Source organism: Miniopterus natalensis, chromosome 1 (genome assembly GCF_054644295.1).
Source record: "Miniopterus natalensis isolate mMinNat1 chromosome 1, mMinNat1.hap1, whole genome shotgun sequence".
NCBI classification, from domain to species: domain Eukaryota; kingdom Metazoa; phylum Chordata; class Mammalia; order Chiroptera; family Miniopteridae; genus Miniopterus; species Miniopterus natalensis.
Genome location: NC_142081.1, coordinates 130,805,335 through 130,831,180, shown reverse-complemented (window position 1 = coordinate 130,831,180; position 25,846 = coordinate 130,805,335). Strand labels below are relative to the sequence as shown.

The 25,846-nt window shown below is 42.1% G+C and overlaps 1 protein-coding gene across 1 annotated transcript in view; it reads right to left on the bottom strand.

The window, feature by feature from the left end:
• The window catches only part of IL15RA (interleukin 15 receptor subunit alpha), a 50,114-nt gene that overhangs the window by 8,950 nt on the left and 15,318 nt on the right, over positions 1-25,846 (bottom strand). Inside the window, 4 exon segments of the mRNA XM_087817715.1 lie at positions 7,667-7,699; positions 8,232-8,420; positions 10,614-10,706; positions 12,255-12,449. Of these exon segments, the coding sequence (XP_087673841.1) occupies positions 7,667-7,699; positions 8,232-8,420; positions 10,614-10,706; positions 12,255-12,449 (510 nt within the window).

Here is a 25,846-nt window from a genome sequence, read left to right as displayed (position 1 = left end):
GAAAGGCCGGGAGCTACCTGCCTTGAGTTCAACATACAGTGCATGTTGGGCCTGGGGCAGAGAAGGTGGCCCAAGGCAGCCAGGGGCCACTATTCAGTGTGGATGATGAAATGTCCTCTGTGAATTTACAGAAAATTGTCATTCCTTAGCAGTACCTGCAAACTAGGCCAGTCAGAGAGTAGCGAGTATTTCCGATGTTGCTGAGCTCAGCATCCTTGTGTGTCTGCATTTGATATGGGCAATTCTGAAGTAAGAATGTCAATTCATTATGCCTGGAAGTTTTCCTAGTTTTTTGGGTTTTTTCCTATCTCTTACTGTACTAAGCACATTCTAAGTGTTAGGTTCAGAGTAGATAATCAATACTTAATTGATTAAACCATTAACATTCCATGAGTTGAAGTACGTACATTTAAAGCGCCATTTGCTTTTTTTTTAGTTCTGCAAAGATGTTTAATGCACTTAGATTACACAGAGGAAGAGGGGGCAAGAAGGACACTACATCTAAATGAGTCACCCAAAATTCTTATAAAAGTTCCTGGCTGACTGCAGCCCCTAGGAAATGAATCACCAATGACATTAGAAACTAATAAAAATTTTTACAAAAATCTGCTCATTGCAGCATTCAGGTACTTGTACAAAAGAGGGGCTCTCTCTACAGTGCTCCTGATTTGTAACAGGGACCTCACCTAGCACGGAGGACCTGGAAGCCAGAGAGGAAAGACAACCACATAATAAAATAGTCAAGGGATTTCTTTACTGGTCTGCCCCATAGGGTCACTGACTTTCAGGTTTTTCTCTGCTTTCAACTTAATCTCAAAACCCAGTCCCAAGAACCTATTTTAAAAATGCTGTAGCCTTTTCAGAATCTCCCCAAGGGTTCCCAGTCCCTGCCCTGGAGCCTGGCCTTTGGAAGAGGAAGAGAAGGGCAGGAGAAAGTACCAGCTCCCAGGCCTGACCTGAGACCTCGCATGAGCCTCTCCATCCTCGCCCAGTGGCAGCTGTGGTCCTCTTGCAGCCCACACTGGACCTGAGGAGCCACAGGAGTCTGCCTTATGTAGCAGGCAAATAGCACAGGGGAGCCCCTTCCTAGCACCAGGGACTTGAAGGGTGGGATAGGACTCGGCAAACCTCAAGGAAGCCCGTGGAAGAGGCAGATGAGGGAGGAAAGCTTCTTACCTCCCCACTCACTAAGAGGTCAGGACTCCCAAAGGGCTATAGGGAGGGAAAGAAGGGATGCATTTAGTGAGTAACCCCACATTTTAGGTGCTGTGCTAAGCACAGTACATGATCAGTCTTGCTTGTTCCCCAGTGAGGTCCCTTCTCACCAGCCAGCTCAATGGAGAGTCCCTCCCAGAAAAACCTCTGGGAAGGCTGGGTGCCCAGCCACTGCCCAGAGCCCATGCACTGTAGGGAAAGGAAGTGGAGGTCTGGCTCCAGCAGGACCTTGGAGGTTTCTGACATGGCCGGGCAGGAAGGTGCTCCATGGACTCATCTCAGAGCTCACCTACTTCCCTCCTTGCTCTCATGCTGATGACAAAGCTTAGAAAATACCTCCCTCCTCGCCGTCAAACCAGGCAGGTGGAAGCAGGGTCCCAGAAAGAAAATTGGTGGAGAGTGGCAGGGGAAGAAGGAACGGTGATGGGACTTCCCTGGCCATGAAACATCAGAAGATAAGAGCTTCAGAGGCAGGGATGCTGTGGTGGGTGAAGGCCAGGAAATGTCCTTTTGAAAAGGTCTCAGAGAAGGCACAGCTGCTGCCAACATCAGGTCCAGAGGGTTCCGCCATTTGCTTTTTAATGAGAAATCTGCCTTTTATTGAGTTTAAGACCACACCTGGCACAAAGTAGGATCTCAGTTTCTATTGATTGAACAGATGAGCATTATAGAGATAGCTCCTAGTAAAGGCCAAGCATATTGACTCTAGCAAACTTATTTCAGATGTGACAGAAAAATGAACTCCTCACTCCTAGTGTCTAAATGAACATGGCCACGTAAACACTGTCATAGGTGACATTTTGACCTTTTATCTTACAATTTAGGCTCTTCAAGAATAGCTTAGTCAAGGATCAGAGACCAGATATTGGAACAACTGGATAAAGTTATTGATAAAAAGGGCTGCCAAGTGAGGCATAGATTTTTAAGACAATGAAATGATGAGCCACGCTTCCTGAATATTTATTTAAATGTTAAAGCCCTCAAATTTACTTCCCCATTTGCTCATTCATTCAACATTTATTTATTCAATACTTCTGTTCAACTAATAAAAGCAACTTTAAAAGTTGTGATATGTTTTATAACCTTATTTAAAAAAACAAATTATGATGTTGTAGTATCAATGGGCTGATTAAAACATTAAGTTAACATTTACTGAGCAACCACTATAGTATAAAGCATCATTTATATTTTCTTACAAAGATGAGCTCAACTGACTGCTTATTTATGTGGAAATAGCAACACCCACCGATGCCCAGGGAACCAGTGAATACCTCTGTCACTGGTACCTGACTTCAGCATACTCTTGGGTCTCAGGTGGCTGAGGTTGTATGTCACGTACTTTGAAGGCATTATTACTAAGTGTTTTTTAGAAAATTAACATGATTTTCATTTTAGCGTATATCTTCTTAGCAGATGAAACTCAAATAATACATAGTGAAATACATATCTAGTTTTCATCTCCTTTCTTAAATTACTTATTCTGTTTTATAGTTGTTAACATCTTTTTTTAATGTTTTTGTTTGTTGCTTTTATTTTTAGAGAGAGAGGAAGGGAGAGGGAGAGAAAGAAACATCAATGAATCAAGAAGAGAGAAACACTGATTGGCTGCCTCCTGCACCCCCCATACTGGGGATCTAGCCCGCACCCCGGGCATGTGTCCTGACGGAGAATTGAACCAGTGACCTCTCAGTGCACAGGATGACACCCAACCAACTGAGCCACACAGGCCAGGGTAACATGTCTACTTTTATATTTAAGCAGCTTGAAAAAAGAAAATCTTATTCATACAATAGAAAAGGTTTAAAGCTGGGTGTGTGTTTTTTCTTTTAAATCTCTGTATTTTCACAGTTCCTTACACATAGCTATCTTTGTCTACTGTACTTGTTCAGTTAATGTTTACTGTATTACATTTCAGAATTTGGGAGTGAGTTCCTGATATTTTAATCCAGTGAAAGACATAAATTGGAAAAATATATTATAGATTATAGCCCATAATAAAATAGTTTGAAAATCTATGTAGAAAATATGGCCCCATAATTTTACGGTAGGATTTTATCCTACAGATATACTTGCACATTTGCAAAACAACGTAAGGTTTTCCAATTAATCACTGTTTGTAATATAGCCAAAGAATGTCAGCAATCACATGCCCAAACAGGGGGTTGGCTAAATAAATTGTGGCAAATACATACAATGGAATATTTTAACGCTATTAAAAAGAATGATGTGGTTTTATGTTTTGATGTGGAAGGATCTCCAAGATATATCATTATGTGAAAACTAACAAGGTGTAGAACAGTGAAAAGAAAATGTCTAACTGGCTGGCATCATGTATCCTCTGTGTGCTGTTGACATACTGACTTTCTCTGACAGGGTTAACAGAAATCTGGTCACAGGAGTTGCTTCCTTCCTGCAAAGGAATGTTCAGTCAGAGATAAGGCTTACTTTTTACTATATATCCTTTTGTAACTTTTTATTTTTAAACCATGTGTAAATATTACCAGTTCAAAAAATGAATACAAATTTTAAAACTTTGTAGAAAGAGTGATGTAGTATGTGAAATAAAAAGAAAAATTAGGTGACCTCTTTATTGGTTTCCTCTTAAATGATAAACATATTTTTGTTTCTGTCCTTGTTATTAAATGCTATAATTTCTCCATGAAAATACTCTTTAAAGAGCCTTTCTACAATGTCTTGCCTTTGCATATATGATTGATTTTTTTAAAACCATTCTAATGCCCGGCTGGGCGTGGTTCAGCGGTTGAATGTCAGCTTAGGATCCAGGAGATTGCGGTTCGATTCCCGGTCAAGCCCAGAACATGCCTGGGTTGCGGGCTCGATCCCCAGGAGGGGGATGTGCAGGAGGCAGGTGATCAATGACTCTCTCATCACTGATGTTTCTCTCTCTCTCTTCTTCTCCCTTCCTCTCTCTGAAATCAATAAAGATATATATTTAAAAACACACCCACACAAAACCATTCTAATGAACTATCTGCTGAAATGACCAAAGCCACTTGTGTTTTTTTCCAGATCACACTAATGCAGATAAAATGTAACCACAACAATATGAATCCTTCTCTAGCAGGAAGACTTGTAAATCAAAAATAGAAATAATTTTTGCCCATATGCAATTAGAGTTGTTTTTGGTTCATTGAAAACTGGTCAGACAAATGTATCAGATCCTTTCTTACTACCTGGATGTCTCCCTCCTTGCTTCTGTTTCTCTTCTTTCTCTTTTTCTCTCCTCTCTTCTCTGAACTTTCCTATCATCTTTGTCTTTCATTCTTCCTAACACTTTTCCATTTTCCTCCTTACACTTCCTGGGACATTTTCCCTCTCCTGGGCTTAGTGTTGTGTGCATCTTCGGTAAAAAGGCGGCTTCTAGACTGAGAAATCTGAACAGTCTGGCTGTATGTGCATGTGCACTACACTCTGGGAGAGTAGTGCAGCCTGTGTGTCAGCAGAACGTCATCTCCATGGCCCCAGCACTCATTCCTGGTGTTCTCATAAGTCCTGGGCAGAGTCCAGCCCTGCTTAGTAGAACTGAATTGCTGAATAGGCCCTTTTTGTGATGTGTCTGCTCTCTGGTTTCCATATCAGGAGCCTGTCACTGAGAAGGCACCAATATGAGAATAGTGATGTCAAATAAAGAATTTTATAAATCGGGTGATCGTGTAGCTTACTATCTACACTGAGACACTTTTGAGAGTGAAAGGGGATGCTGTTAGTGACCGTGGTGGGACAGCAGGCACAAACCAGGACTGTTCAGCTTCCTGGGACCGAGGTTCCCTGAGCATCAATACTGCCAGCACAAAGGAAAATACTTACGGAGGGGAAAACAAGATGGCGCGTAGGTAACGGCTGCACCCGCCGCTCCGCAACCACACCAAAATTACAACTAAAATACAGAACCACCGTCACTCAGAACCTCCTGAAATCTGGCTGAACAGAAGCCCCACAACCAGGGAGCTGAAGGAGCACCGAGACCGGTAGGAGGGGGGAGACGCGGGCGGATCGGGGCTGAATCGAAGAGACGCGGCCGCGGGCCCACACCCGGTGCCGAGGTTGAAACCCGGGAGGGAATCTCAGCGGCGGAGTTTTCCCGGAGGAGGGTGGGGTCCCAGCCCCACAGGAGGCCCTCAGCGCAGGGCTCCAGGCCGGGAAGAGACGTCCCCACAACTCCGGGCCGTGAAACCAGCCGGGACTGTCCCTGAGGGTCGCGGAGGCTGCGGGAGCCCCAGCAGCTCCTCTCAAAGGGCCCGCGCACGGACTCACTCAGACGCGCTCCCTCTGAGCCCAGCGCTGGGCAGCAGCTGGAAAGGACCTGGGACACTCGGGGAGGAACTAACCTGCCTGGAATTGGGGCGAGAGCTGGAGGGGCAACTTCCTCCCAGGCAGAAGAGCTGGCAGAGGCCATGGCTCCTTTGGCGAGTCCTCCCCGCACACAGCCGGCAGGCAGGCGCCATATTTGAGTCGCCAGCACCTGACTCTCACCTGTGGCCCCGCCCCGTGATTCCCGGAGGCCTCGCCCCTCCCCACCTGCAGCTCATCCAGGCCATTTCCAGGGGCTTTTCATGCAAGTGGCCTCTCCAGCCTCATTCTTAGGACTTTCCTAAAATCTCTCAAACAAGCAGCAGCGGCCCCATGCAGCTTGATAAGCGGCCCCAGGCCTGGCACTAGCGGCAGCCTCCATTGGCTCATAGCTTGGCCTCTCCTGGACACCTCCAAGCCCAGCACAAGTAGCAGCCAGCTACAGTTTGCTGTGTAGCTCATGCTGGGTGGCCCTGGGTAAGGCACTGGCACAGGCTGACTTTGCACCTCCTGGGAGGCCCCAGAGACAGTGCACCTGGTGGTCCGACTCGACCACGCTGGATTACAACCCTACCACAGCCACGAGTGACACACTCAAGGGGTGCACTTGGTGAACCAAAGCTCCACTGAAGTAAATCCTGCTCCACAGGGGTGTCTCCAGCACAGCAGCTCTTTGGCTGTAGTGCAGCTGGTCCTCACAGCTGATTGGCCTGGGGGTCAGTTCCTCCAAGGGACTCCAACAGCAACCAAGGCTCAACTACAACAGGACAGTGCATACAGCCCACAGAGGGGAGCACCTAGAAGGCCCAGCTCAGGTGACTGGGGAGGCTGAGCTACTGGACCCTACAGGACACCTACTACACAAAGCCACTCTACAAGTTCCAAGAGACATAGCAGCTCTACCTAATACATAGAAACAAACACCTGGAAGCAGCCAAAATGTGGAGGCAAAGAAACATGTCACAAAGGAAAGAACAGAAGAAATCTCTAGAAGAGGAACTCAATGAAATAGATCCAAGGAAGCTAACAGATAGAGAGCTCAGAATTTTGGTTATAAGGATGTTTAAGCAGATGGTTAGGGAAATAACTGAGAAAATCAATAGCATAATAAACCACCAATTTGAAATGAAGGCTACAGGAACTGAAATAAAGAATAATTTACAGGGAATCAACAGTAGAGTAGAGGACACTGAGAATCAAATGAGCAATTTGGAACATGAGGAAACAAAAAACACCCAACCAGAAGAGCAAAGAGAAAAAAGAATCCAGAAATATGAAAATAGTATAAGGAGCCTCTGGGACAACTGCAAGAGGCCCAACATTCGTATTATTGGGGTGCCAGAAGAGGCAGAAAGAGACCAAGGAATTGAAAACCTATTTGAAAAAATACAGAAAACTTCCCCTACCTGGAGAAAGAAATCGACTTTCAAGTCTAGGAAGCACAGAGGGTCCCAAAGAAGAGGGACCCAAAGAGGCCCACAGCAAGACACATCATCATTAAAATGCCAAAGGTTAAGGACAAAGAGAGAATCTTAAAAGCAGCAAGAGAAAAGCAGTTAGTTACCTACAAGGGAGCACCCATACGACTGTCAGCTGATTTCTCAACAGAAACCTTGCAGGCCAGAAGGGAGTGGCAAGAAATGTTCAAAGTGATGAAAAACATGGAACTACAACCAAGATTGCTCTACCCAGCAAAGCTATCATTTAGAATTGAAGGTCAGATAAAGAGCTTCACAGATAAGAAAAAGCTGAAGGGGTTCATCACCACCAGACCAGCACTACAGGAAATGTTGAAGGGCCTTCTTTAAGAAGAAGCTAATGAACAAAAGAATCTGATGAACTAAATAGATCCAGAGACATTGACACATGCAACAGACAATCATATTTCAGAGGAAAGAGGGAAGGGGGGTGGAGGGTGGGAAGAAATTAACCAAAGAAGTTGTATGCATATATGCATAACCTATGGACACAGTCAATAACAGGGTGAAGGCCTGGGGAGGGGGTGGGAGCGAAGTGGAGGGGGTCATTTGCAGGGGAAAATGGTATACCTGTAATACTCTCAACAATAAAGATAAATTTAAAAAGTAAAAAAAAAAATAAAATTTTTTTTAATTAAAAAAAAAGAAAACAAAATACTTACCAATGACAGCTGTGGAATTGTATGAATGTGCACCTGCAGAGAAGAGATTGCAGCTCAATTATGACTGTAGTCCAAAGGCACTGTTTTCATTATGCAGGAGAAATTCTGGACAATTTGGTTCCCATCTTAAAGCCTTGAGAGATGCACGGCTGGCAAAACCAAACTCATTTTAGCAAAGAACAAGCAAGGCAATTAATTCATTTACATGCGTAAGAATCAAATGTGTCCTTACAGAAGATACAGGTTACCGAGAGCTCTTCCATCCCATAGATCGTGACTCCAGAGGGTGGAAAGCTTCTTCTGTCCTCCCATGTTGGGAGGAGGCAGATATTACTGATTCTTGGCAAAGCAGGTTAATACAGCGAGTCTTGGCACATAACAGGAAATGGACATTCTTTTTCCCCTGGACTGAGCCAGGGTGGAGCACAAAACATAGAGACCAGAGCAAAAAGGCTGTGGCAGAGAGCAGGTGGCAGAGGGTTGTAAGTTGTCCTGACTTTGGATGGTTTAATGCCATGCAGGCAGAGAGCTGACCTCCCCTAAAGTGGGCAAAGCCAGTGCTAACCTGGCTTCTCGAGCGAGGCGGTGGGAGTGTGTTCCGAGGCCTTTGCTGTTGCCTGAGATGGAGTTTGGGGGTTCCTGACTACCCCTGTGGTTCCTGCAGAAGGAGGTTTTGATGGCATCAGCCTGGAGCCTGGTATAGTAGCTGGCTTTGTGGCCACTGTGGTGTCTGATTTGGAAGTGAAAGCTGGCTCTGTAGGAAGGTGCAACACATGGAGAACATAAATGTTTAGAATAGTCACTTTCTCAGCTCCAGAAGAGAGTGAACTTAATACCTGCTCTAACCAGCCCGCCGCGGGCTAGCCCTCCCCCAGCACATGCTCCAGGGCTCTTTACGAAAATCCCGTAAGTGCATAATGTAGTCACCCATCCAGGGTGGCCACAAGACTTTTGAGAATGCTAGAGCATTTACAGAGTAAACTAGATGCAGCCTTATTGAGAGAACAAGAGTAGATCCAGGCTTGTTTACTAGAGAAGACTAGTCTTTTTTTTTTTTTTAAATATATCTTTATTGATTTCAGAGAGATGAAAGGAGAGGGATAGAGAGATAGAAACATCAATGATGAGAGAGTCATTGATCGGCTGCTCCCTGCTGGGGATCAAGCCCACAACCTGGGCATGTGCCCTGACCGGGAATCGAACCCCGATCACCTGGATCCTAGGTCAATGCTCAACCACTGAGCCACGCCCGGCCGGGCTAGTCTTAAACACACACACACACACACACACACACACACACACACACACACACACACACAAAAACCACACGAATGGAACTATATTTGCCAAAGATGAGACTTCTAGGATGCTGATTTTAATTTATTTCGTACATGTTTTCACAAAACTTCTAAATAAGGGGAAGACTGAGATTCAGCCCATCTGAACTAATAGAGTGTATTTGAAGACTGTCCTGCCTTTGCCCCAATCTCAGCATCTCTGGCTGCCCGGCCACGCTGTTTGGGCCACTTTCCCATGCAATCCCAGCCACAGATGCTATGAGACATCCTCATGCCCTTTAATCCTTTGTCACTACCTCTTACTACCCAGGCTGCTAGCAACTCCAGGTATTTTGCAGATAGAGTTCCCCCAGAGCATTCCCATCCAAGTGCCCACATCAAAGATAACACTCTCACACCTGAGATTCCAACTGTGCAGTTTCATCTGATCAAGTGTTTGGCACACGAAGGTGGGGCTGGGAGAAGCCACTTGCTTATTCTCATCAATTGGGTGAACCAGATGTGACTTAGATCAAAGGAGCTTTAGGATTACCCGAAACTTAAATTTGGACAGTTCCTCAACCTACTAACTAGGGATGAAACCTTTTTCTGGCCTCTCCCTCCTCCCTTCAGCAGTGGTTCCCAGCCTTGGCTACCTATGAATCACCTGGGGAGCATCTGGAATTCTGATTCTCAGATGGCTCTCCAGAGTTCCAGGGTGACCTCAGTGGACAGCTGAGGTTAGGAACCAGCTCTCTAGGGAAGGCCTGTCAAGCATAATGGGATGATTGTGCCTGGAGGGGAGGAGACAAGCGCCAGGAAAAGCCACAGACTGGATAACGGGACACAAAAAATCAGGAGTTAAGTGTAAAGTAAGGGCATCATAGGACATGGGGCACATTGTCCCACCATATTTAGCACCCAAGATTTCAAATTTTCTTAACATTTTGACAGTGCTGAGGAAATTGGGAGAGATGATTACCTAAGACTCAGTAGAAATATGGAATGTTGGCAGCTTTGTGCAATGCTGCTACACCAGAGCCATCATAGTTAACTCGCTGATGTTTAGGATTGTTGGGAGGCAATTCTGCATGGATGGGTCTCACATTTCTGAAAGTCATTTCTTTTTTCATTAACACTTACAGAGCTCCTTCTAGAATCAGAACTCATGCACTGTTTTTTTGTTGTTGCTTTTAAAAACTTTTATTTATAATTGATATACAGTATTATATTAGTTTCAGATATACAACTTAGTGATTCAACATTTATATACTTTACAAAGTGATGGCCACAACAAGTCTCTGACCCAGGAATGTTCTGTTTTGTTCTAGTACCCCTGAAACCGTGGCAGGCTACACACAAGGGAGGCAAAAACCTCAGACCCTCCCTGGTTTTGATTAGGGCAGCAGTCTAAATTAAGTTTGATCTCACATAGAGTGGATTTCAAACCATTATTAATCATGCACATATAAAACCTGGATATCAATTCCCTTTGATTTAAAACAGAAAATTAAGCTAAAGTAAATTTTTGTTCTTGATTTTAAAAATTTTAGTTCTATTACATAAATTTGTAGTGGAACTCCAGCAGTTGTCCATGAATCCCAGAGATCTGTGGGGACCTGAGTGTTAGCAGGGAATGAGAGTCCTTAAAAAGTTTCCCACATTCCTACCTTTTCCAGAAGGAGAGGGGCTCTCTGGCTCTGGAGTCACCCCTGCAGGCACTACTGTGGAAGATGGCCTTTGGTGTGTCAGGGAGGGGTCTCCTAAAGAGAGGACAACCACATAGCATTTATGATCCTGAGGGTAGAACCTGGGGAGGCTTCAGAACTGGATATAAATAAAAAATAAATATCCAACTTCAAAACAGATACATCTGGCTTCCTGGGATAGATCAGAAGCACAAGAAATAAACTACAATCAGTGTTTCCCAACCTGTAGTTCTCATGCAAATGCAAACACAGACTGTAAACACAGCAGGCAGCTGGAGCATCACTATGTTTGCATCAATTCCCTCCTACCCAAGCCCCACAGGGATGGGCCTAAACGGGTATATTTGGTGGGCTGCATCATAGCAGAGGAAGCCTGAACTCAGGAAACCTGAGTCTTTTATTAATGGCATGACCATGTCTGCCTTTTCTCCAGAGGGAGGTGCTGTTTCCATCTTCCAAGGCTGTATACATAAGCATACTTGAAACGATAGTCCGGAGGAAGGGCTGTCAGTCCTCTGCATCAGGAAGAAGGCTTCCTCTTTGCCCTGCCTCTGATGTCTGCATGACAGTCATGCAGAGGGAGGGGGAGAGGCAGGAGGCAGGGGAGGGGGAGGGGAGGGGGAGCAGGCACCAGGTGATCTAAACACTACAAATTCATTGAAAAAGTCCAGCTCTCCAAGGAGTCCTACAACAGAGTGAGTTTACTATAGAACAACCTCCCCTCATCTGCTTCCCCCATAGAGAAGTTGGGAATTTTCACAAATGTTATATGAGAAAGTATCTCACTCACTGCTGGACATGCACCAAGTAAGCAATAAATGTTAAATCAGAATTCTCTTGGAAGACAGTGGGTTAATCTTTATTTTTCTAGAGTAAGGGGATTAGTATTTCTGGAAATGGCACAGTTGGCTTCCACCACAAGATTATTTGGCTCTTTCTGGCATGGTTATCCAGTTGTAGATGGTTTAAAAAAAATAGATTCTGGTAACTTTCACTCACACTTGGCTCTGGAGCGCTGGCTGGACACCAGAATTAGGCGACTGAGTTAGGAAATCTATGTCCCATGTGCCTTCCCAGTCTCCTCGGGTGGATACCATTGGAGAATGGCAATAATTTCCCTGCAGGCTCTCTCCTAGGGAGACATTGGAAAAGCTCTCTGGGAAGCAAGCATGCTTGAGCACACACCCTTGTCTGTAGCCAAATTCTTGCTACCATAAAAAGCACTGATGGTAATAACAGTTAATATTTACCAGGTTTCACTGAATCTTCCTACAAGCCACAATGTTGACATTGGGTCCATTTTCTAGATGAGAAACCTAGAGTTCCGAGATGTGAAGGCCCTTGCCCAAGGTCTCATAGGTTTAGATAAGTGGCAGAGGCAAGATTTGAACCCCAAATTGTGTGACACCTTCCCCACAAACCCATGTATTTCCACCTCCAAGAGTGTTGTTTAGAGGTCCATTGGTTTATTCAGCCTCAGACCTCAACACAAATCTCTTGGCCCTGCAGATGGGCTCATTCAGTGATCCACATTGAAGCACTGCTGTCTTTGTGTCCTTGGCAAGGGTGGTGGGCAGGGACGGGGAAGGGATGGCTACTTACTGATGCACTTGAGAGTGGGAATTGTCCACTGAGTGATGTTTGTGTCCTCGTTATGCAGGCACTTAGTCAGGCTGGATGTACCGGCTTTACGCTTGAAACCAGAGTTACAAATATACCGCTCCCTGGAGTTCTCATTGTAACTCTTGACCTGGATGCTTGCGTGTTCAATAGATGTTGGAGTAGAGCATGTGGTGCCTGCAAAAGTACAGATAAGAGGGGAGAGATGAACAAATTTCAGCTTGTTCGGAAGTCTTCCAGAAGCCTTGCCTCAGGTACCAGCCATCCAGCACAGCTAGAGATAGAGGAGTTACCAATGGAAACCTCCTTTGCCTCACCCTCCACTTCCCATCCTCCCCAACCTCAACCTCTCTCAAAGGTGTCCATCTCTCTCTTTCTCTTCTGCCTCACCCACACCAAACCTCTGCGTTCTCTTGCCTAAACAAACAGCAATAGCCTCCAGGCAGCCAGCATCATCTTTATAAATGCATATTTGGTGGCTTCATTCTTTCCTGACATTCTGCTGCTCTTAGGATAAAAACTAAAATCCTTAAGTCTTTAAAGATCTTCCAGAACTGGACCTGCCTTCCTCTCTAGCTACTCTTCCCCTGGCCACATGGGCCTTTGGTCCCCTTATGCCACTTACCAGACCTTCCCACCCTCCCTTCACCCCACTCTTGGCTGGCCCTCTGTCATCCTTCCTCAGGAAAGTCTTCCCTCACCCCTACAGTCAGTCAGGCCCCATAGTTCTGTGTTCTTTCCCTGTACAGTCATTTTCACAGTTGTATTTAAGATGTCGAGGTGATGTAATGGATGTATGTCTCACCATCTGCACTGTAAGCTATAGAGGGTAGTGGTCATGTCTGTTTTTCCCAGCATTGTATTCCCTGAGCCTAGTACAGTACCTGGCAAGAATAGGTGCTCAAGAAATACTGTTCAAAGAATGAATGGATGAACTCTCTTCTTCAATACCAGACTTAAGTCTGATCTTCTAATCTAAGTGAGTTCAATTTATTTAATTTCTACATGTATAACTGGCTTATCTAATTCTTCTCACTTTTTTGGAAGAAACCAGAGGCAAGGTGAATTTCCCCAGACGGCTCTACTTTTGTGACAGCTGGAATTAAACTCTGAATCCAAAACTTCAGCTAAAAGTCCTGGCAATGGGGCCGTCGCTCTGTTTTGTGGAAATGAGGAGTTTCACAAATTAGTATCTAAGGATATTGGCCTAAGAAGAAAATGAAGGACTGAAATATTAGCGATTTCCATTTTGAAGACATATTTATTACTGACTTGTTAATTATTTATGGCCTGTTGATATTTTTGCATCCTTGGAAAAATTTCTTTCCTATATAAAAGCATGCAACATAAATGTTAAAGACATTTAATGAGTTTAATGAGTTGTAGGAGTATGTTAGATTTTTTTTCTACATTATGTAACAACAAAACTTGCAAAAAAGAAAAATTAACTTTTTTTTCACTAGGCAAAAAATGAGTGAAATTGGCATTATTTACCATGCACCTAATGTAAAATGCAGTGGATCTCAGGAAAGAATCTGTTCATAAGACCTTGATAATAGTTAAACAGTATCCTCCTTGGCACCAATTTTGTAGATTGGGGTTCTATAAAGAAACCCCAAAAGGGCCCTTAGTTCTTAAAAGGTGAGGACCAGCCAATGTATTTTTCTACCACATTTGCTCCAAACCAAGATTGCTAGTTTATTCTTGTTTAAGATGAGGTCCTGTCCAATAACAGAATCAATCTACTGCAAAAAAAGTTAAAAAGCAAGATTTTTCTTTAGCCACTTGAAACAACTATGTGATTTTTTAAAAATTTATTTTTTTTTAATTACAGTTGACATACACTATTTATTATGTTAGTATCAGGTGTACAGCATGGTAATTAGACATTTAGAAAACTTAGGAAGTGGTCACCCCGATAAGTCTAGTACCCATCTGACACCACCATTGTTTGATTTTTATACTCTTTTTCCCATTAATTCAGTACATTTTAGGTTTTCATGCATGCAGAGGAGATGAGCAAGAACTAGTTTCTGAGGCCAAGCCTTGCCTGGGGCAGTGGAGGTAACTTAGAGTGGGCTGTGTTGGAAGGAAAGTCCCACAGAGGGAAATTTTTCTGCAGCATTTTCCATTGTCCTGGAGCTTGTAAGGACGTGTTGAGAAAGTATCGTCCCCCCACCATTACTGAAGTGTGTATATGTGCTCAGTGGTTCATTGGCTGAGGTGCTGGCACAGGGCAGCAACCAAGGTTACCAAGTTAGCTGTAAAGCATAAAAATCTGTGGGCTGCCTGGGAAGCTGGCTTTTTGGTTCCAGGTGTGGAAACCTGAATAAGTCTTTGCTGAGCAGCTGGGACATCAGCAAGCAAGAAGGTTGGGACTCAGCCAAGAGAACTGAGTGAAGCAATCTTTCTGCCAAGGAGGGTAGACTGAGGGAAAGAGCGGATATAGTGGCAGTTAGATTCACAGACTAGAGTAGGAAGGTCCCTAACTGTGTCTGTGCTGGGGGTCAGCAAACAATGGCCCATGAGCTAAGTTCATCCTGCCACCTACTTTTGTCAATAAATTTTTATTGGAATACAGCCTTACTCATTCTTTTATGTTTTGCGCACAGTTGCTTTCACACTACAACTGCAGAGACAAGTTGCTGCAACAGAAACCAGATGGCACACAGAGTCAGAATTATTTACTCTCTTACTCTTTACAGGAAAATTTGCCAACCCTTGCTCTATGTAGCCTTTATTTATTTATTTATTTATTTATTTATTTATTTATTTATTTATAAATCCTCACTTGAGGATATTTTTTCCATTGCTTTTCAGAGAGAGTGGAAGAGAGAGATAGATAGGAACATCGCCGTGAGAGAGACACATCGATTGGTTGCTTCCCACATGCACCCCAACCAAGGACCAAGGATCAAGCCTGCAACCTAGGTACGTGCCCTTTGCGGAAACTGAACCCAGTACCCTTCAGTTTGCGGGCCGACTCTCTAACTACTGAGCCAAACCGGCTATGGCTCTATGTAGCCTTTACATAAACCACTGCCCTTGTTACCAAGACCAATTGCCCAGTGATTCAGCACAGAACTGGTGTCCTCAGGGTAACTGAGGCTGGCAAATGTAATATAGTCCACATAAAAATAGAAACCTTTCCACACGGCAAAACTCAAAGTCAGTCAAGAGGCAAATGACTAAATGGAAAAAAATTGTATCTCATATCATGTAGGGCTACTTTCTCTCATGGTAAGAGCTCCTGAAAATCAATAACAAGAATACTAATCCCACGGGAAAACAGGAAAAAAACATGAACACACAGTTCACAGAGAAGGAAACACGGGTGGCTCTTAAATATAAAATACTCCACCTCTTTCACAATGAAGGAAGTATAAAATGAAACTACAGAAGATAGCACTTTCAGCTCCCAAATTAGAAAAGAGTCAAAAGTTGATTAATATACCATGTTACTTTCATGTAGCTCATACAGCACCCAGGGAGGGCATATTTGCAACCTAAATACACATGCTTTTTGGCCCCACAATTCTACTTCTAGGAATTTGTTTTATGGATATATCTGCATACCATTGAAATGTTGTTACAACATTTATGCACATATCCTTTAACCCAGCAATTCCACTTCTAACAATCTACCTTACAGGTATACTGGCATATTTATAAAGTGAGTATGTACAAACTTACTGATTATATTAGCCAGTACCTGTAAATTACCTTGTAGGTCCTCCATAGGAGACTAAGTAAATCACAGTACAACTCCATAGTGAAGTACTACTAAGCTCTTTATAGTAGACGAATAAAGTTCTTTATGCATTGAAGTGGGAAGATCTCTGAGATACGCTGTTAGGTTCAGAAGAAAAAGATCAGAACACTATTATTATATGCTACCATCAGTGAAAAAAGAAACAATACCTATACACAATTTTTCATCTATACATAAAATCTTAGAAGGGATACACAAGAAACTATTTGCACTGGAGGTGAGGCAGTGAGATGCAATGGGAGAGACTTTTTACTGGATGCCTTTTTATACTTTCTGAATTTTTAACAGTACCAATGTTTTACCTGTTAAATATGCTTTTGAAAGTTGTTTTAATGCTCTGATTCTTAAGCTGGTATGTACATGGGTGTTTATTATTCTTTTTCATATATTACATATATGCTGATGCAAAAATAAAAATGCTTAGCCACCAGTGCTACTCAGACACTGACCAATCAGGATAGCTATTGGCATTAACTAGGACCAGGCAGGGTGACCACTAGCCACAGATGAGCAGCCACACTGATGAAGACTGGCAGGATACCAGTCGTGCATATATGTTATATACTGTTTTAAATATATGAAATAGTTCATAGTAAAACATGAGGGGATTTTAGAGTACTCAACCACAGGAAGTCAGAAACCTTGGTTGAACCTAGGTCAAGGGAGGGATAAATCATGCCCAGGGTGGGCGTTTAGCACATGTCGTAATACATTTCCTGCTAAATGAGTGTAAGAAATGCAAGAGATTCTAGAATTAGGGATTTTTGCCTTTCTCTGGGCAAGTTAAGGCACCTTGAGGTAAAATCAAAGCTGAAATGGCTTCTAAGTCCATGTGGGAGGATTCTGGACAACCTTTTGGGGGACAAGACACAAGTTACTCCCAGCAGACTGTGGGTATAACAAAGTGCATGTGGAGTGAAAGATATGTTTTATCAGAAAATGTTACAAAAAGAAGAGCCAGAGCTAAAATGATTAAAGTGTTTTTAAGCTATAAAGCTGTGTTAAAATTCCTCCTTCCTTCAAATTAGGAGTTTACAAATTTGAATAAGATTTAGACCCCAAGATTTTCTTGATTTGAAATTTAATGGCTAGAATCGGTGTCCTGCGGCTTGCCCACTCCTGTCCATTCATTTAACTTTTGTGGCACCTCTCTATAGACAGATGCTCAGTAGATCCTCGGGATAAGACCCGAGCTGCTCTAATGGCTGGTTAGCATGACACCTAGTATTCATTCTCATATCTGAGATTAGGAATGTGCCAGGATCAGGCAATTCTAGTCTGAAAGTCTAATGATTTAGCTATCTGAGAGTACTGTGGATAGCCTAACTCCCAAATGGATGAGGTGAGCTTGGCCACCTATCCAGCTTAGACTGTATAGTAGGCCTGGAGGGGGACAGATTCTGGAAAATTTGACCATCTTCCACAGATCTGAACATCGTGGTGGGGATTCTGGATTCTGCAACAGAAATCTCCATCCATGCTGGAAAATGTCTCTGATCTTTACCTAGGTGTTCAGGTAATGCTGATTTCTTTCTGTATCCTTCAAATAAGCCAATCTTGTTTTACTTACCCCAATAGAATCTGTGCCTGGTTTCCAGCAACCTGAACCTTGTTTTGGTTAGGCAGGATCTGCATCAGCTTTGACTAAATAGCAGCTTTCTCCTTCCCTCTCATCTGCTTCCTGTGGATTGGCCTGCCTCTGCCTAGAAACCCTAGCTTTCTGGAAGAGGGCCCTGACCCTCTGCCCAGGACTTGCCCATCTTTTGCTCTAGAAAACAATCCTATGATTTCCACATTCTCCAGCTACGTTTGGATGTCAAAGAATGACTGCCAGAATCACCAGGATACTTTCTCACCTGAATCCCAGGATCACCATCTCCTGGGTCCCGTATGCCATGACCCACTAGTTAGGTGGGCCTCTCCAGATATCAAAATCAGAGGGAGCCATCTTAGAATTCAGAAAGTGCTTAGGACAATCTACTGTAAAGTGCCTGGCAGCCTTCAGACAGGCCACTCCACCAGTGGGTCAGCTGTCAGACCCTCCCTTCCTACTTCAGCAAGTGTGGGGAGCCGCTGTGGCCCCAGGCACAGAGGAGCTGCCTGGGTGAACTGCAGATGTGCTCCCCTGCTCCCTGGGAGATGTGGATGAGCAGCTGTGGCCCCAGGCACAGAGGAGCTGCCTGGGTGAGCTGCAGATGTGCTCTCCTGCTCCCTGACCCAGTCCTTGAGGCACCAAAGCAATACTAATTTAGCTTGGGGCCTTAAGTTTCAGAAAATCTTATCAGGATGTTGGTCCCAGCCTTAAGGGTTAAAGGACAGTCAAGCCACATGCCAAGCCAAGGACTCAATCCTCCCCGCAAGTTCCCATTAGAAGCCGAAACAAAGATAGGCACCAACGTCAGAGCTCCTGCAAGAGGCAAGGTGTTTACTCTGAGATAGCATTCAACGGACTTGAAGGAACTACTCAAGGGGTAGTAATGCGGAGCGGGGTGCTATTCAGCAAAACTAACAGTGTCTGTATAAATTGAGCTGGGAAAATAAACTCGGGGCTGGCAGCTGGCAGCAGGCACGAGCTGCAGCCTTCCCAATCCCATCCTTTTTTGTGTTTGTCTTTTCTCCATCCTCACCCCTTCCTCAGGACCATTCGACTCTGCTGGCGGGTTCCAGCAAACAAGTCCTCCCCTTCAGGCTCTGTCCCCAAGGTTTCAGCATACCTCATACTTGAGCCCACCTGTTGAGGCAGTCACTCCAGGTTTCACTTGGTCTTCCTAGTCCCAAGAAAGAAAATGGATTGCTGATTTTTGTTCTAATTCTAACCACTGACTCTTCTTTTAAAGTCCCATTGACATCTAATATTATTTTTTGTGCTATATATACATTCTGTGCCATCCTTTACCACTCCATGCTGATAGTCTCAATGTTCTCTTTTCACTTACGTGGCTTCTACAGTGGACTCAACATTTTCATTTCCTTTTCAGTGAGATCATAGGATAATCATTATTTTAACTTAATAATTTTCTAAGAGGAAAATATTTCCTGCTAATTTCTATGAACAAAGTTATTAGAGAGAAGAAATCTAGCTGTTTGGTTTACTCCCTTTACTGTCCTCTCTCTCTCTTCTATCTGGCCTTGGGTTTGTGCTTCTTTGCCTGAATCTCTTCCAAAACGTTATTCGCCAGCTAGTCCTCAAGTTCATTTTTATCAACTGATTTTAATTTCAAATAATGTTCTGAATCTTTTTATCTTTCCTCAGTTGACATTTTTCAGTCTTCACTCTTTTTGGTATTGTTTTCAGATTGCAGTTTTTGTCAGCAAAAAATTGTTCTGCACCTTCTAAGTCTTGAAATAGCCTCCTCCATTTAGGACAGTGGTTTTCAGCTCTTAGTGTTTGTGACACACGTTGAAATAAAACAAACAATTGTAGCCTGTCACTCGAGGGGATTTAAAAAGCCGAGGCAATGACAGCCACGTCAACGAAAGTTGTAAAGAATAGGTGCTAGAGTAGAAGGCATCAGTGCCAGCGTGCAAATCACGTGGTCATCCTGCAGTGCTGATTCCATCGTGGGTGGCACAGGTCTGTGTCTCTAAGAGTTCTTACAGCTTCCAATAAATATGGCGGTGGCTTACGTATTCCTCTTAACCTCAGATTCATAGCAGTAGTTCTCCTCTCAGCTCAACATTGCTTCTGCCAATCACTGTTAGTACTGCAGGTATATTCAGTTATAGCAATAATGAATTTTACACACCAAATAGGAAAGGGTTCACAGGAAATGTGCTATACACACAGTTGAGAACCACTGTTTTAAAAGGAAAGCAAGCCCTGGCCAGTGTGGCTGAGTTGGTTAGAGCATCCTCCTGTGCACCAAAGGGTCATGGGTTTGATTCCCAGTCAGGGCACATACCCAAGTTGAAGGTTTGATCCCTGGTACGGGGCCCCTATGATCCCTGACTGGGGTGTTTATGGGAGGCAAACGATTGATGTTTCTCTCACACATCCATGTTTCTCTCTCCCCCTCTCCCTTACCCTCTCTCTAGAATCAATGAAAAACATATCCTCTGGTGAGGATTAAAAATAATAATAATAAAAGGAAAAGCAAGCTGGGCCAGATACTCAGTAATTAGTGACTGTTTGCAGCTTCTGTAGATTTTCCTCCCAAGCCCATCTCTGCTGTTAAGTCTGGGGGCAAAGGTCTAAAGTCATTGTCATCTCTCCTTTTCTTCAAGGAACTAGTCATTGTCAATGAGTAAAACAAACTCAGTCCAGGTTTTGGAAGAAGTTACAACTATGGAAAGGGGGAGGGGATGAGTAGAATGTACCCTATGGCACTGGAATAGAATTGAGGTTGGAAGTATTAGTATGTAATTAGTATGTGTGTGTACAGATGTGTGTACATGAGTCTGTGTCCTTGTATGTCTGTGTGTGTATGTGCAAGTATGTACCTGTGCATGTGTGCGTATGTGTGTGCTAGTGTGTCCTCTGACAGTGCCTAGAAGCAATGATGTATTAGCAGCAAACATACTTGGTACCCAGATCTTGGTCTCTGCAAAAAGAAACCATGGCTCCCTGAAGAAAAGGATGATTCTAGGGTTAGGACATGGAAAGCACATGGTGAGCATGGAATATCTCATGCTAGAAAGTAAGGAAGTGCTCAAAGAATGATGGAAACATGTCAAAAGGATACAGTGGCCAGTTTACACCAGCTCTTGCTGGCCAAATCTGGGGCAATTTGAGTATTACAACAAGATAGCAACAGATTATGGAACAAAATAAAATTCCATAAGTTTGTACCAATGTAAATATGTAAATAAATAAATACGAGAGAAGAAAAAGCCCTTCTTACAGTAGATTGAAATTAACATTACCAACATTGGGACAAATCAGTATCATATACCTCCTGATCCAATTCACTGAGAAAGACATAGCATCACACCTGTAGTATTCTTTCCAAAATCCATAATCTGAATCTAACCAGGAGGAAACACCGGATGAACCTAAATTGAGGGATATGCTAAAAATAGTTGACTTGTATTGAAGATAAAGAGAGATAAAGACAGAGATAGTGTTCCAGATGGAAAAAGGTTAAAGAGATATGACGACTAATGGAACATGTGGTCCTGGATTAGATGCAGAATGTGGGAGAAAATGGCTGAAAAGGACACCTTTAGGACAACTGAAAAAATCTGAATGTGGACTAAGGACTAGTAATAGTGTATCAAGGTTAAATTTTCTGATTTTAATAATTGTTCTGTAATTATGTTGTTTTTTAGAAAGGTATGTAAGAGAATGTTGCTCTTAGGAAATATGTAATGAAGTATTTAGGCACAAAGGGACATAATGTCTCCATATTACTTTTAAATGCTTTAGAAGAAAATGCATATGGGTAGAGAGGAGGAATGATAGAATAGAGTAAATGGGGCAAAATGTAAACAGTTGGTGAATCTGGGTCTTTGTACTATTCTTGCAACTTTACTATAAGTTTGAGGTTATAGCAGAATAAATAAGTTAAAAAATAAGCAAAGTTAGTATCCAAATAAAAACCACTTGAGCCCTGGCTGGGTGGCTCAGTTGATTGGAGTGTTGTCCCGCACACCAGAAGGTTGTGGCTTTGATTCCCGGTCAGGGCACATGTGTAGGTTGCAGGTTCAATCCCTGGTCGAGGTGCCTATGAAAGGCAACAGGTCAATGTTTCTCTCTCTCTCCCTTCCTCTCTCTCTAAAATCAATAAAAACATATCCTCGGGTGGCACATGGGGCCCATTTTTGAAAACTCGGCCAAAATTACCTTCGGTCAAGAAAATTTTCTTTAATTTCCCTAATTGTGGTTCCCATAGGGCTAACTTTTCCTTTTTTCTTGTCCAGTATTTACACCTTTTATAGTTCCTTTTTTTCATTTCCAGGGTTGAAGAGTGGTGTTTCCACTCTTTCCACATTTGGTGTTTGATTGTAGCTTTGGCTCACTGTGTGCATTCACCATTGCCATATTGGAGCCCTTGCTCTGCTATGTGAACTCTGCTCCTAACTACCTTTATCTTCATCTCGGGCCCTCTATGCCAGCAGTTCTCAACAGGGAGCAGGCATCAGAACCACCTGCAGGGTTTGTTAAAATTCAGAGTGCTGGGTCCTCCTCCCAGAACTCCTAGCTCAGGGATAGCTGCTTGTTCATCCCTTTCTTGGGTAATGGCATTGCTTCCATTAGTGAGAGTTTTTTTTACAGGTTCGTCTTCATGTTCTATTCTCAATTTCTTTTCTAATACCTTTTCATTGGATCTAATTCCCCCTCTTCCATCTCAAATCTGTGTGTGTGTGTGTGTGCATGTGTTTAGCTTGATAGCTAAATGGTTTTAGTTTCATCTACCAAAATCTTAAATCTGTATCTGTGATACTTTCCTGTATGTTAGCATAGCTGGGGAAATACCTAGAGGATGTGGGCTAGAGTGAGGAGGAATGAAAATAAAACTCAACTCTAGAAATTTGGCAGTAGACCGGAATGGATAGTTCCATAAAAAATGTTAGATTCTGCTCTATAAAATGTTCCTTCCTTCTGGGGTAACCAGACTTGACCTTGGATCTTTGGACCTATTATGTTATCGGTGACTTTGGCAGTCTCCATCCAGCCACAGATTGGTGATTCCAGGGAACATGAGAGACATGAAGTCCCTAAGGGAAAAGGCTGGCAAAGACTGGATTTAGTTGGTAAGAATGTATTTAACTGGATTTTCCTAACCTGGCCCTTTCCTTCCATATGCCAAGTCTGCTCTTTGGAGCTGGTAGCATCATTGTCTTGGGCCTGGAGGAGCTTGTGAGATCACAGAGTCAAGCTCTCAGCTTCTGGAGGACTGGTGGCCCTTGCCATGGATTATTCCAAAACCTCAGAAAGGAGCGTCTAAGAACCTCTACCTTACCCCAAACACCACACACACAGTTACTTGCAAGACCAGTCCCTTTATGATTGCAAAGACACCTTGCTCAATCCTTATTTCCACTTGGTATAGTGTCCTTAGCATAATCCATATCATAGCATATTGCAAAATATCCTTCCTCTTTTAGACTGAACAATATTCCATTGCATGTATATACCACATTTTGATTATCCATTCAAATGAGTTGACGAATGAGTTGCTTCTATATTTTAGCTACTGTGAATAATGTTACTATGAACATGAGTGTACAAATATCTCTTTGAAACTCTACTTTCAAATCTTTTGGGTATATATCCAGAAGTAGAATTGCTGGATCATATAGTAATCCTATTTTTTATTTTCTGAGGAACCTCTATACTGTTTTCCACAGTGGCTGTACCATTTTACATTCCCACCAACAGTGTACAAGGGTTCTAATTCTTTACATCCTTGCCAACATTTTTTTAAAAAATCATAGTTATCTTAATGGGTGTGAGGTGTACCTCACTGAAGTTTTGATTTGCATTTCCCTAATGATTAGTGATGTTGAAAATGATTATTGGCCATTTTTATATCTTCTTTGGAGAAATGCCTATTCAAATTCTTTTGAATCAGGTTGTTTTGTTGTTATTGCTATTGACTTTTAGGATTTCTCTATATATTCAGAATATTAATCCCTTATTAGATGTATGATTTGCGTAAATTTTCTCCCAACCTGTAGGTTTTTACTCTGTTGACAGGGTCTTTTGATGCACAAAATTTAAATTTTTTGCTAGGTCAAATATGTCTATTTTTAATTTTGTTACTTGTGCCTTTGGTGTCATATCCAAGAAATCATTGCCAAATCCAGTGTCATGAAGAGTTTTTCCTATGTTTTCTTCTTTTAAAAAAAAAATATATATATAACATCAATTAATTTTTTTAATTTATTGAGATACCATTGGTTAATAACATTATATATATTTCAGGTGTACAACATTATAATTCAATATCTGTATACTCTCTTGTGTGCTTACCACCAAAAGTGTCCTTTCCTTCCATTACCATATACTTGACCCCCTTTTACCCAATTGGCCCTCTTCTGGCTCCCCTTCCCTTCTGGTAACCACCATTCTGTTGTCTGTATCTATGAATTTGTTTTTGTTATAAAGAAGATGTGATATGTATATATACACACACACACACACACACACACATATGAATACTACTCAGCTATAAAAAAGATAAAATAATGCCATTGAAGAGCATGGATGATCTCCAGGATATTACCCTAAGTAAAATAAGTCAGATGGAAAAGAACAAAAACCACGTGATTTCACTCATCTGTGGAATATAAAACAAAAGCAAAAACAAAAAGAACTGTGTTTTCTTCTAAGAGTTTTATTGTTTTAGGTCTTATATTTAGGCCTTCGATCCATTTTGAGTTGATTTTTGTATATGGTATAAGGTAAGGTTCCGACTTTATTCTTTTGCAGGTGGATGTCCAGTTTTCCCAGCACCACTGGTTAAAAAGACTTTCCCAATTGAATGTTCTCAGCATCCTTGTCAAGGATAAGTTGACCATACAGATGATGGTTTATTTTGAGGCTCTCTTGTCTATTCCATTGGTTTATATGTCTTTCTGCCAAAGCACATTGTTTTGATTACTGTAGCTTTGTAGTAGGTTTTGAAATCAGGAAGTGTGAGTCCTCCAGATTCCATATGAGTTTTAGGATGAGTTATTCTATTTCAGCAGAAAAAAATTATTAGGATTTTGATAGGGAGTGCTTTGAATCTGTAGATCTCTTTGGGTATAAACATTTTAATAGTATTAACTTTCAGCAGTGTTTTATACATTTTATTGTACAAGTCTTTCACCTCTTTGGTTAACTTTATTCCTAAGTATTTTTATTCTTTTTGGTGTTAATGAATTTCATTTTCAGATTGTTCATCAGTGTATAAAAATGCAGCTGATTTTTCTGTATTGACTTTGTATCTTGCTACTTTGATGAATTCATTTATTAGTTCTAACAGTTTTTTGTGGAATGTTGTTTTCTACATATAAAATCATGACATCTGCAAACACAGATAATTTTATTTCTTCCTTTCCAATTTGTATACCTTTTATTTATTTTTTCTTGCCTAATTGCTCTGGCTAGAACTTCTAGTACAATGTTGAATAGAAGTGGTGAAAGCAAGCATCCTTGCCTACCTCCTGATCTTAGAGGAAAAGCTTTCAGTCTTTCACCACTAAGTATGATGTTCACTATGGGTTTTCATATATGGCTTTTATTATGTTGAGATAATTGCCTTTATTCCTAGTATTTTTAGTGTTTTTATCATGAAAGTGTGTTGAATTTTGTCAAATGCTTTTTCTGCATCAATTGATATAATGATGTGGTTTTTCCCCTTTGATCCGTTAATGTGGTGTATTACATGGGTCAGTTTTCATATGTTGAATCATCCCTGCATTCCAGGAATAAATCCCACTTGGTCATGGTATAATCCTTTTAACATGCTGCTGAATTCAGTTTGCTAGTATTTTGTTAAGTATGTTGTATCAATATTCATAAGGGATACTGGTCTGTAGTTTTCTTATATGTTCTTTGTCTGGCTCTAGTATTGGACTAATATGGGCCTCATAGAATGAGTTAGAAAGTATTTCCTTCTCAATTTTGGGGAAAAGTTTGAGAAGGATTGGTATTAGATTTTCTTTAAATGTTTAGTAGTATTCATAAATGAAGCCATTAGCTCCAGGGCTTTTTTTTGTCAGGAGATTTTGATTATTGAATCAATCTCCTTACTAGTCATAAGTCTATTCAGATGTTCTGCTTCTTCATGAGTTAGTCTTGGTAGGTTTTGTGTATCTAGGGATTTGTCCATTTCATCTAAGTTACCCAATTTGTTAGTGTACAATTGTTCAT